Source organism: Panthera onca, chromosome B3 (assembly GCF_046562875.1).
Source record: "Panthera onca isolate mPanOnc1 chromosome B3, mPanOnc1 haplotype 2, whole genome shotgun sequence".
Taxonomy (NCBI): Eukaryota; Metazoa; Chordata; class Mammalia; order Carnivora; family Felidae; genus Panthera; species Panthera onca.
The window spans coordinates 33,747,493-33,759,726 of record NC_138344.1 but is presented as its reverse complement, the minus strand read 5'-3'; the positions used below and the strand labels follow the sequence as shown (position 1 = coordinate 33,759,726).

General features: G+C 34.4%; 1 protein-coding gene across 11 annotated transcripts in view; it reads right to left on the bottom strand.

Moving 5' to 3' along the window:
* MYO9A (myosin IXA) overlaps positions 1-12,234 on the bottom strand; it is a 282,129-nt gene that overhangs the window by 163,506 nt on the left and 106,389 nt on the right. For all 11 annotated transcript variants that reach the window (XM_078448833.2, XM_078448830.2, XM_078448837.2 and 8 more), the window contains 3 exons: positions 11,741-11,862; positions 6,684-6,825; positions 744-939 (listed from right to left, as the gene is read on the bottom strand). In XM_078448833.2, the coding sequence (XP_078304959.2) occupies positions 744-939; positions 6,684-6,825; positions 11,741-11,862 (460 nt within the window). The remainder of the gene's footprint in view (positions 1-743; positions 940-6,683; positions 6,826-11,740; positions 11,863-12,234) is intronic.

Genomic DNA, 12,234 nt, shown 5'->3' with positions numbered 1-12,234 from the left:
GTCCTCCCGAAGAATGTGAAATATGGCATTTTATGATTTAAGGGGAAAAGACACAGAAAAAGTATCCTGCTTCATTCATTTCTAAATTTCAAAGTAAAATTCAATGAACTAAAGGGTGGGAAGAAAAGAAATGTAACATTTGTAAACAGATATTTTATATGTATCATTATTATCTGACTTTACCCCACAATTTTGAAGGCAATATTTTGAAGAAAAACTTCTTCAAATAGTCACAAAACCTTCTTCAAGAGAAGAAATGACACTTGACTGATTACTGAAGCCAGGTTATCTCTAACTAGACTACCCTACCTCTATCCCAATTTTTCTATCTCCTGATTTATTCTTCCACATTAAATTATGTTTCATTTGGAGTAAAAACTATGGCCTAAGAAGAAAATAGAAAAAGGTATCAATATTTAATTCTATATAAATAATGGTAAGTATCATTTTGTTTTTTTGTTGAAAAATTTTACCAATGTTTTACTAAATGCCTATTAAATACCAGGTGTCTTACATACATTACTCCTCTCAGGATTTATTAATAAAAATGTACCAACACATATATACACACAAACACCATATATCCACTTAATCACATAAAGTTCACTAGAACTAATAAGATCTGAAAATGATGTTAGGATATGGTAAGAAAACAGAAGAGAACAAAATTATGATATCTCTATTTTAAAAAGGTAAAAAATTAAAAGATGAAATATGGTAGAATACTAATATCTACTGCTTACCAGTTTTTCTCTGAACGTGTCTTTTCCCAGCTTCCCTGAAAGCAACCATGGCTCTGAAAAAAGCTCTGAGAACTGCCCATCGGAAAACCGCTACAGGATCAATTCCAATCATCCCAGAGATAAATGCATTCTTGCTACTTCTCAGAAGAGCTACAATGTCAGGGCGCATATGATCTGTATTTTTTTCCCGGAAATCCTACATGAAAAAAGTACCAATGTTATTTCTGAAAAAAATATGAAACCAAGAAGACAATGGGTGACATGTCTGAAAAGTGGCTAAATAAGGACTATAGAAGTGATTTCTGTTCTAGGTAACTAACTGGATCAGATACCTTCTATAAAGTCCCATCCAACCCTAAAACTACTGAATTCTATAATACATTTCATTTAGAGTGAATATTCAATTATTTTATTGCAGCTTGTTAAACATTGAGCCTCTCTGAAGGGGTATTATATAAAATGACCAGAGAGTTGAACAATAAAAAGGAGGCAGACATAAGACAAGGAACAGTGTTCTAAGCAAAGGAAACACCTACTACCCATAGGTGGTGATGAACTGGACCAGTTAGGAGATAACCAGTAAAACCAGGGGCTGGAGCATTCTGGGCAGGGGTAAGAGTGGTGGAAGATTTGGCAAATAAATAGGTTACGTAAGCCTGAGTTGGGAGTTTGGGTTTTATTCAAGTGCAAAGGAAAGCCAATGGAAGGCTAATAACATAAGCTAAATGTTGTTTTATAAACAACACTGGATGTTGCAGAGGGAATGAATTTGTGCAAAGAATTAAAAAAAGGAGAACAGCTACTACAATATTCCAGGTAAGAGCTAATTGTGACTTTAGACTACATTGGTGGTAATACTGTAAAGAGAAAATAGTTATTGCATTTGGGATATGTTTTGGAAGTAAGGCTGGTAATTTGCTGGTGGATTAGGCCCCAGTGAGAAAATGAGGGAATAAGCGTAACACCTATATTTTGGGTTTAAGTAACTAGGTGGATAGAGGTGCCATATTGATATGGATAAGCACAGAGAAAAGAGAAGGTTTAGGGAAAGGAAATGAGACCAAGAGATTAGTTTTGTACAAGTGAAGTCTGAGATGGTGAGGATAAAGATAGCAGTAAGTAACATTTATTGAATGGTTATTATGTACATGGCATTCCTCTGAGCATTTTACATGTGCTATCTCATTTAAGCTCATTTCATCCACCTAACAACTCCTTAAGATAGAGAATATTACTATTATTCCTATTTTATAGATGAAGAATCTTAGTCACAAAGAGGTTAACTATCTTGGTCCCTATCACACAGTAAGTAGAACAGGGATTCAAAGACAACCACTCATAACCACTGTACTATGTCTGCATACAGACATCAAGTAGGCAGATGAATATATGCATCTACGAATCCTATACAGACTTCAGAAAATACATATGGATATCATTATCCACAAGAGTTTTTACCTGAAGAGCATAAACAGGCAGTAAAAACCACCTGCCAATGGAGGTCGGAGGGAATATCAGAAGAAAATGGGTTAAAATACTCCACACAAAGATAAAGAGGACAAAAAGCTTATACTCATGGAAGAAGGTTCTAGACTGATATGTATAGTCCAACACACCCAGATTAAAGGATTAAAGCTTGGTGAGTAAATCACCTGGAGTTGGTGCAACTTCACAGAACAGCTCTAACTCAGACTTCTACGAGGAGCACGCCTAGTATGATGTTTTCTAGAAGGCAGTGTGGACTCATCCTATTAACTTTTAGGGGTTTCTTTTCCTGTTCTTTGTTCTCTTGAGAATAGAACAGGGAAAACAAGCCAGAAATCTTGGTCCTTGGCTTTCCCCTAACCATCTTTTGAGCAGAAGTATATATTATAAAAGTTAGTAAAACTGAGTTAGAATTTACAAATTCAAATCACCACCACCACCAGCAGCAGCTAATACCTACAATGGGAGACAAGATGCCAGGCACTAAGTTAAGGACTATACATAACTTATTCAATTCTAACAAGTACTTAATAACACAGAATAATTATAAACCATACTTTACTGATAAGTAAATAGAAAGATAAAGAAGGTCAAACTACAGGAACTGAAACACTAGTCTGTTCTATACCAAAGACCATCCCATCCTATTAACAACTATATGGTACAACATAAAATTCTAGAAATCTTTTCCACGATGACTGTTAAATATTGATGGGAGACCGTCATTTTCCAAATGCAATGGTCTCCTATGTCTTCAGAGTTCCAGATTTCTAAATACATTTCATAAACTGATCATATCATTCTTGACATTTTCTTCTTGGTTTCTATAACAACACATCTTGTGATTTACTACTTACCTTTTGTGCTGTGCATTCTCAGTCCCTACTGCTGGTTCCATTTTTGAAATTCTTATCTGATGTAAGGTGATTGATCTCAACCATAATAATGACCTTAAACATTATCTATATGATGAGGCCCAAATCTGTATTTCTACCTCAGATCTTTCTTGTTTGAGATCCACTTATACATCTTAAAGGGATCTCAAACTTGAAAGAGAATGAGCAAGACTAGTATTACTTAAATGTTTGTAAGCATTCACCAGTAAAATCATGTGGGCCTGGAATTTCCTTTGTGGGAAAGATTTAAACTACTGATTTAAATTGTTTAACAGAAGTGGGAATCCCGGGTTTGCCTGTATTTTTAGTGTCAGTTTTGATGATGTGTGTTTCCCACGGAATTTTCCATTTTCATATTAACAAGTTTATTGGCAAAATATGTTCAGATCTTTTTAATATCTGTTGAGTATGTAGTTAAGTCCTCTTTTTCTTTTCTGATATTTGTAATTTTTAAATATTTTTCTGTTATCAGTTATTTTCTATTACCTTTTACTTAGATTATTTTCTGTTATCTTTTTAAGAAACTAATTTTTGGCTTTGGTAATTTCTCTCTTGTATGTTTGTTCTCTACTGCATTGATTTCTGATCTTCCCTTTATTATTTCCTTCTAATTTGGAGCAGTAGGGTTAATTTCCTGTTCTTTTTTTAGTTTCTTGAAACGGAACGTTAATTACTTTCAATCATTCTTCCTAATATATGCATTTAAAGTTATAAATCACTGCTTTAAATGCATCCTACCAATTACTATCAAATCTGCAAATTTTGATATGTTGTATTTTCATTCATGCTCAGTTTGAACTTAGTATTATATTGTAATTTCTTTTTTGACTCATGGGTTACATAGAAGGACTGTGCTTAATTTCTGAACACCCAAAGACTGCCTACTTATCCTTATAATATACCAAGCAGGTCAGTTTTTAACAATGTTTTTCAATTTTTCTGTTTTTACTGATTTTGTGTCTGCTTATTCTGTTACTAAGAGATATGTATAAAAATCTACAACCAGATGGATTTTTCTAGTTCTACTTTTTTTCTCACTTTGGTTTTTATGTACCGAATCAAATCATTAGGTACATGCAGCTTTTGATGATTGTGTCTTCCTGTCAAACTGGCCCCTTTTATTGTTATGAAATGTGCCTCTTTATCTTTAGTAATACTTCTTGCTTTAAAGTCTACTTTGATAATAACATAATTATACATCAGCTTTCTTTTAGTTAGGGTTTGTGTGGTATATATTTTTCCATACTTTTAATTTCAACCTATCTGATAATATGGATGAACAATCCATACAAGTGTATATATAATTCCATTTATATGAAATTTAATAACAAGTAAAACAAAGGATAAAAAATGAGGATAGTGGTTACCTCTAAGTGGGGGAGAATGAGCTGGGGAGGGGCCTGATAGAAATCTGTATACTTTAGATTTATGTATTTTATGCACCTCACTATATATAGCTCAAGATTTCTGGTTTTTGTTTTAAACTGTATTTTTAAAATCTTTTTTTTACATAAGATAAAACTGACATGTAATGTTTAAGGTATATAATATGTTAATTTGATACATTTATACACTGCAGTTTGATTACCACTATAGCATTACTTAACACTTCCATCAGGTCATGTAATTTATCATTTCTTTTCTATGGTGAGACCATCTAAAATCTGGTCTCTTAACAACTTTGAAGACAATGCTATTATTACAATGTTAATTATAATTGCAATGCTGTGCATCAGGGCTCCAGAACTTATTCATCTTCTAACTACAAGTCTGTATCCTTTGTCCAACATCTCAATTCCTCCATCCCCCAGCCCTGGTAGCCACCACTCAATTCTGTTACTCTTTTTTTTTTTTTTTTTTTTTCAATATTTATTTATTTTTAGAGACACAGTGTGAGCAGGGGAGGGACAGAGAGAGAGGGAGACACAGAATCCCAAGTAGGTTCCAGGCTCTGAGCTGTCAGCACAGAGCCCCACGCAGCGCTTGAACTCACGAACTGTGAGATCATAACCTAAGCCGAAGTCAGGTGCTTAACCAACTGAGCCACCCAGGCACCCCTATTCTGTTATTCTTTATGTTTGTTCTAAAATCTGTTCCTTCCTGTCTTTTCCATCTCAGGAAACAGCACCTCAAATTCACCCATCAGTTACAGTCAGAAGTCACTTACTTTCAACCTATCTGATAGGTTAGAATAAATCAATCAGGTTTTACTGATTACACCTCCAAAATTTTTTCTTAATCATCTAGATCTCCTACATCTCTACTGTCACCCTGGTGGTTCAGTTTACCTTAACATTTCACCTCAACTATTTAAAAAAGCTCCTAACTGATCTCCCAGCTTCCTCTCTCATCCTCTGCTATTCCTTCTCCTCAAAGGAATCAAAGCAATCTTTAAAAAACACGAATCACATCCTGTTTAAAATCTTTTCATTGCTCCCCATAATAAGTTCAACAAAAAACAAACACCTTTAACTTGTCCTAAAAGCTATGAATTAACTTGCTGTCCATTCTCTAAATTCATTTCATGCCACTATCTCCCTTGCTTACCATAATCTAGTAACACTAGCCTGTTTTCAATTATTTTAACATACTAATTCTTTCCCACCTCATGTCCTAGAATATTCATCATCTCAACTCCTCACCAAGGTAATGCTTGTTTCAGGTTAACTCTCAATATTTAAGTTTTCAGAGAGGTATTCATGGATCTCCAAATTCAAAATCCACTATTTGACTACTAGTTCTCATAGAACTCATTCATTTATTTATAGCAATACCCATTTATCTATATTACACACACACACACACACACACACACACATACACACATGCATGAGCCAAGAACAGGTCTGTCTAGTTTATCACTAAGCCATTCCAAACACCAGGGACAGTGTCTGACACATAGCCTGTATTTAACAGACACTTCCTAAATAAGTGAATCATTGATGAATGAATGAGTGATCTCAGTTGTGACTCTAATCTCAAGACCCAAGAGAAAGCTTATTGCTCCACTTTTCTCCAAAACATCATTGCCTTGCCTGGGAAATTATCTTAAATGGTAGGCTTAAACATCAAGTGGTTGAAGGGTAATGGGCTCACTAATTACAAACAGGAAATGGACACAATTATGAAGGTTCCCCTCTGCAGGAGTTAAGAGTTTCAATATATGCATTAGGAATGCAAACTCACAAATACTTAATGGTGCATGAAGACAAAATCTTCTGTCAAGCTTCATGGATGTAGGGAAGAGAAAAATTCATCAAACCACTTAATGAAATAGTGGGTTTAAGAGATATTTATGCTACCTATTCTTTTATATTCAGAAAACTATTTGAAGGGACTGATATCAAGTTTATCTATAGGAAGAAGCCAAGAAAAATATCACATAAGACAGTAATATATTGCAAGGTAGGATACGAGGGTTAGTAGTATTCTTACAAAATGTCTCTAATTGTTACTGATCAAGAGCTTCCATAAACTACAAAGAAAGCAGTGTGACAGGAGTGATAATACAGTAAACACACTTTTACCCTGAAGGCATTTTAATGAAAAATTTACTGACCTTTACCCCATATTTTACTTTCCCGGCATAATGCTTTATAATGAAAGCAGGCTCCATCACAGCTGGAAATTCAATGTAAGAATTCTCTTCATGTTGATGCTTAAATTTATCTAGCAATGTTTGATTTGTAGCCTGTGGAAAGCTGAATTAAAAACAAAAGCAAAAATACTAAAGAAAGATGCAACAGTTAATAATCTTAAAAAAAAAAAAAACCCTTATAATTACATTGCCATCTAACACATTTAGCGAATTACAAAGAGCAAATTATATTCTCTAATCTGATTCTTATAACAAGCTAAAAAGTGAATGTAACAAGGATTGATGTTTTATAGATGAGGGATCAAAATTTATGATTTGCCCAAACTCATACTTGGCAAGTAGCAGAACTGAGAAATAAACTCAAGTCTTTAAACTTTTAGCTTAGGTTGCATTGTGTGACACTACCATTAAACTCACCAAATAAAACTCAAATGATCCACTGTTTGGGGCCAAGAACTTCCAAAAACAAAATGATCTCCCAGTTTTGATAGATCCTTTAAATCCATAAGTCATTTTCTGTTTTCCTATTTCTTGATATATAAATTAAGTAGCAATTTTCATACCTATATCAGTTACTATATAATTTTATACTATATCTATTATTATTTCAAATATACATCAATGGGTTTATACTCACTGATGAGCATTTCATATCTAGGGATCATTCAAATGATACCTATTAAAAATAATTACATGATAGGGGCACCTGGGTGGCTCAGTCAGTTAAGCGTCTGACTTCAGCTCAGGTCATGATCTTGCGGTTCGTGAGTTCAAGCCCTGCGTCAGGCTCTGTGCTGACAGTTCAGAGCCTGGAGCCTGTTTCAAATTCTGTGTCTCCCTCTCTCTCTGCCTCTCCCTCACTCGTACTCTCTCTCTCTTCTTTCAAAAATAAATAAACATTAAATTAAAAAAAAGAAAAAGAAAAGGAAATAAATACATGATAGCAAATACAAGAATATAAAAGCTCAGAAGAGGAAAAAATCACTAGTGGTTGGAAATAATGGAAAGGTTTAACGAAGATACACGAGGCAATTATGAGCTAAATGTTAAAGGTGGAGTTTATTAATAAAGGAAATATCACTGACAAAACAGAAAAAGCAAGTATCTTTCAGAGAATAGTTTCATTTAATAGTAGCTGAAGTAATGAGAAATAATGTGACATGAGGTTGTAAAGATGATGAATACAAAATCTAATGTGTAAAAAGGATTCCAAAATTATAAGGAAAATAATTATGTAAATGTATTAAAATGAAGAAGGAGAATGGCCTTTGGTGTTAGTCATTGTTTAGATTACCAGTTCTGTCAGTGACCTGAATTCAGTAAGCTTCAAGAACCAGCTAGCTTCCACAAATGAGTACAATGAGGTATCACAGTGTTAGCAGAATCAAATAAAACTAGTAAAAATATCCAACACTAGCTGGCATCCTATAGGAAGGACACAAATGTCACCTCATTTCTTAAGTTGCCAACACTGCCATTTTTCTATCCACCTAGGCCTGCTTTTGCATTCAATACCAACCCTTCCTCAAAACATCTCCACCGTCCACCTCTTCCTGTCCATTCTAGAACTCTAAAGCCATTCTAGAATGGACTGTAACTTTTACAATTTCAAACAGAGAGTACAGCAACAGCCTCTACAAGTGTCAGTGACTTTAAACTTTGTTTCAAGTCACCAAACCAAAATAACAAATTTTCCTAGAATACTGCTTTAATCATGTGCCTCCCCTACTCAGGAAAATTTATGGATCACCAAGGCAAAGAGACAGAATCCAAGCTCCTAACCCTAGACAAACTCAAACTCTGCAAACTTAATGCTTCACTATCCACAGCACAGGATGCTTTTCTTCAGAAAGGATACTCACACCTCATGGTCTCTGGATAATCCCCTGGGTAATCAAAAAGCTTATGATTTTTTTCCTACTTTTAAACGGAGAAAAAAAAATTTCAAAGGAAAACATACATGAAAACAGTTTTTATTCCAAACAAGGAAAGATAGAAAGGGAAGCTCTCCATATTTTCTGCATTCAATACACACCTATAGATACACACTACAATATCAAGCAAAAGAGCTTGGAACAGAGACAAATATCATACATTATTGTGCATGTCAAAGCTCTTCCATCTAGTGTTCCCCAAAGGCTATCTGACAGGATAGCCTTAGTGCCTCTCTGTGTCTTTAGCTTGCAAAAATACCAAGGCCTAGACCCCATTCCTGTGATTCTACTGAACTGACGCTAGGGTGGTGATGATCAGTACTACTTCCAAGTTCTCCAGGTAATTCTTATGAGCAGGCAAGACTCATGAAATGCTGTCCTAAATGAATGCTCTGATCTTAACTTCATTTTGTTAAAAGAGTCTGGGGTCGAAGTCTCAGATTCTGCATTTCTAACAAGCTTCAAGGTGCTGCGAGTCCTGCCATCAACAGATCACACTTTGAATACTGTAGGAAAGACTGGTAACACTCCTAACATCCTGCTCATACCTAACTTTGCTTATTCTACTCCTTCTTTCTAAACTTCGCACTGCATCCTTTACAATCAAGCTTAAATAACTTGCCCAGGTCAAACAGCCCAGAGATAGCAAGACAAAATTAAACAAGACTTCTGACTTCAAACCCATTCACCTAAAGCAGTAAAATAACACTGAATGAAGGAGAAACACCACTAAGGATAGATTTCAAGTTATACACTCCCTATAGAACAAAACAGTTCTTAGAAGAAAACTACTTTATAAAGTGGTCCCCAAATAGCTCTTCTTAAATGTGACTGTTTTCAACCCATTTTGGCAGAGAGAAAACATTTCATGCCTTTGCATCTTCTGGGATGTTAACACATAGAGACAAAGTGGTCCATTTACAAAAGGAGGTAAGAACAACAGGACTGATAGAGAAATGAAGAAAATTATACTAGGGTTTATAAAAAAATTTTGTGGAGGACTGAATATAGAAGTATAGCTGAAGGGACAATTAAGAGGTTATTCAGTCCAGTCTCCCAACTACAGATGATGCAAAATAATTATGATTTTGGGAAATTTTATTACTTTATAAAGCAGCTGCTAATCAGCTCTACTGACTAGTAAGTTCTTCCTTACATTGAGCCAAAATCTGTCTCTCTGTAATTTCTGGCCACATGGCTTACACCCAGGAACTTTTGAGTAATGGCAAAGAGTTGACAGTCTCTTATTGGGTAATATTTATATCTATGGGAGGTAGCAACTGACCAGGAAAATACAGTCTTTGTAAAGATATGAACTCAAAATATTTTGAGTAAAGAATGATAGGCCAGACAACAACCCTTTTCTCCATTCATGTTTTAATTATACACTATCTCAACTGCTACTTACAACCACCTTAAGATATATAGCACATAGCATTATCATTTCTCATCATCATCTGCTTTTTACATGAAAAAAAACAAGGACCAAGAACATTCAGAGATTTGCCAAAAGCAGTTAATAGAGATGGAATGCAACCTCGAAATTCTGACTCTACAGCCTGAGCATTATGAAGAAGCTTTATAGGACAATACTTAAAAGCACAAGCTAATTAGTTAGAAATACCTGGAGTATCTGAATCTCAAATCCATCATTTGATACCTGTATAATCTTTTTCTAGAATTGCTTACACTTTGTTCTTTTTGTTATCATAAAATACCTCAAAAAAAGAACTGCATTTTAACATCAACCACAGTAGTTCTCAACACCGAATATCAAAATCACCTATGAAGCTTTCCAAAATAAAATACACCAGAGGTAAGGTATGTGAGCACAACTAAGAACCACTGACCTTACAATTTTATAAAAGATAGTATATGTTTCAGGACATATAGAGCAACACAAAAAACTTTTACACAACTTTGGATATAAAATATTTTTGTGTTAATTGTATTTTAATTCATTTAAATTAATAGAAACAGACTAGTGATAAAGTAGGAAGGTGTAACTGGTAACATTCTCCTTTTCAATTTATTTTGCAATCTGCTGTATTACTTTATATTTTTGGGTATCAATTCTTTTTTTTTTTTTTTTTAATGTTTATCTTGAGAGAGAGAGCACGTAGTTGCAGGAGAGAGGCGGAGAGAGGCAGAGAGAGGAGGATAGAGAATCCCTAACAAGTTACACACTCAGCCTGGAGGCTGACACAGGCTCAATCTAAAGACCATGAGATTGGTAGAAAGCAATTCTGAATGTTTATGGCATATTAGTAGCGTGACCTACAACCTACCATACAAACCAGGATATCTGTAAGTAAAAGTAGGCACCTTTAATAACTAAACTGGACAACAGGCATAAACTTCAGATTGTCCTATTCAAGCCTGATGATGTATAGTCATCCCACCTATGATAGTGAATGCCCAATATTTTATATCTTAGTTCAATGGGTATAATGTTAAGCTAGACATCAGGTGACCTAATTACTAAACATTTTACTGAAAAGTGACAGAAAACTTAAATACTCCCCATCACTTCAGTTTCTCCAGTTCTAGATTCGCCATTCTCATAAGAAAATTTTACTTTAGATAATATCTTATAGAGCACTGAAAACACTGTGGAGGATGCTATATGAAGTTTTATTTCTGAAGCTTATATATAAGTTTGGTATACTACACAGTGGTAAAAAGGATGTCAAATACTTGGCCTATATTGCTATTTACAGTTGCACAGCTGTGACAGACATCACTAATCTATCATGATATTCTTTGCTGATAAACATGAAAACTACAAACATATCTTATATAAAACCCAATTCAGGAAGAGAAGAACATGGAAAACAACAAAAAATATGCTAACAAATTTAACGTCAAAGAAACTCAGTAGAAGAAATCTGGAAAAACTCAAGGAAAGAATACATTCAATGCTGAAGTGCATCCAATTTTCCTAGAAACACACACACATAATAAAATGCATACAAGGGAAACTTTGGCTCATTATTTCATTATGTAAGAAGAAAACTTCACAGTTAATAAAAAGACATGAAAATCCCAAATGGCCAACAGCAAAATTGAAAGAATCATACTCACTTGCTTTCTTCATCCAAAAGATGGAGCAGTCCTGTTGGTTTCTTGCTAATAAGATTGATGCAACAGGTATTATCAATATAATCTATATTGTGCCAGCTGATACCTTCAGTTCTATACTCCTCCTAGGAAATAAATTCATAATTTATTCATCTCGCAGAAAATAATTGGTATATAATAAAGACTGGAAAGCTTTTGCCAGGCTTAAAAGAACTTTCTAAACTTTTCTTTTTTAAATTGCTAATCTACACAATAGAAGAATGTTTAATTTCGGTGGTATAAAACCTTCATACAGTCTATGTCTGTTTTCATTAAAACATACATGTAACCAAATTTTTTTGTTAGAATGCTATTTGTAATACCACTCAGGTGAAAATTTAGGGCTGAATTTGTTTTAGCCACCTTATCTGGACTGCACTAAGGAAAAGTGCAAAATGAAGAAGCCTAATTTCTCCCACATTACCCTAAATCATCAAAAAGAACTGAGTATTTGTTGG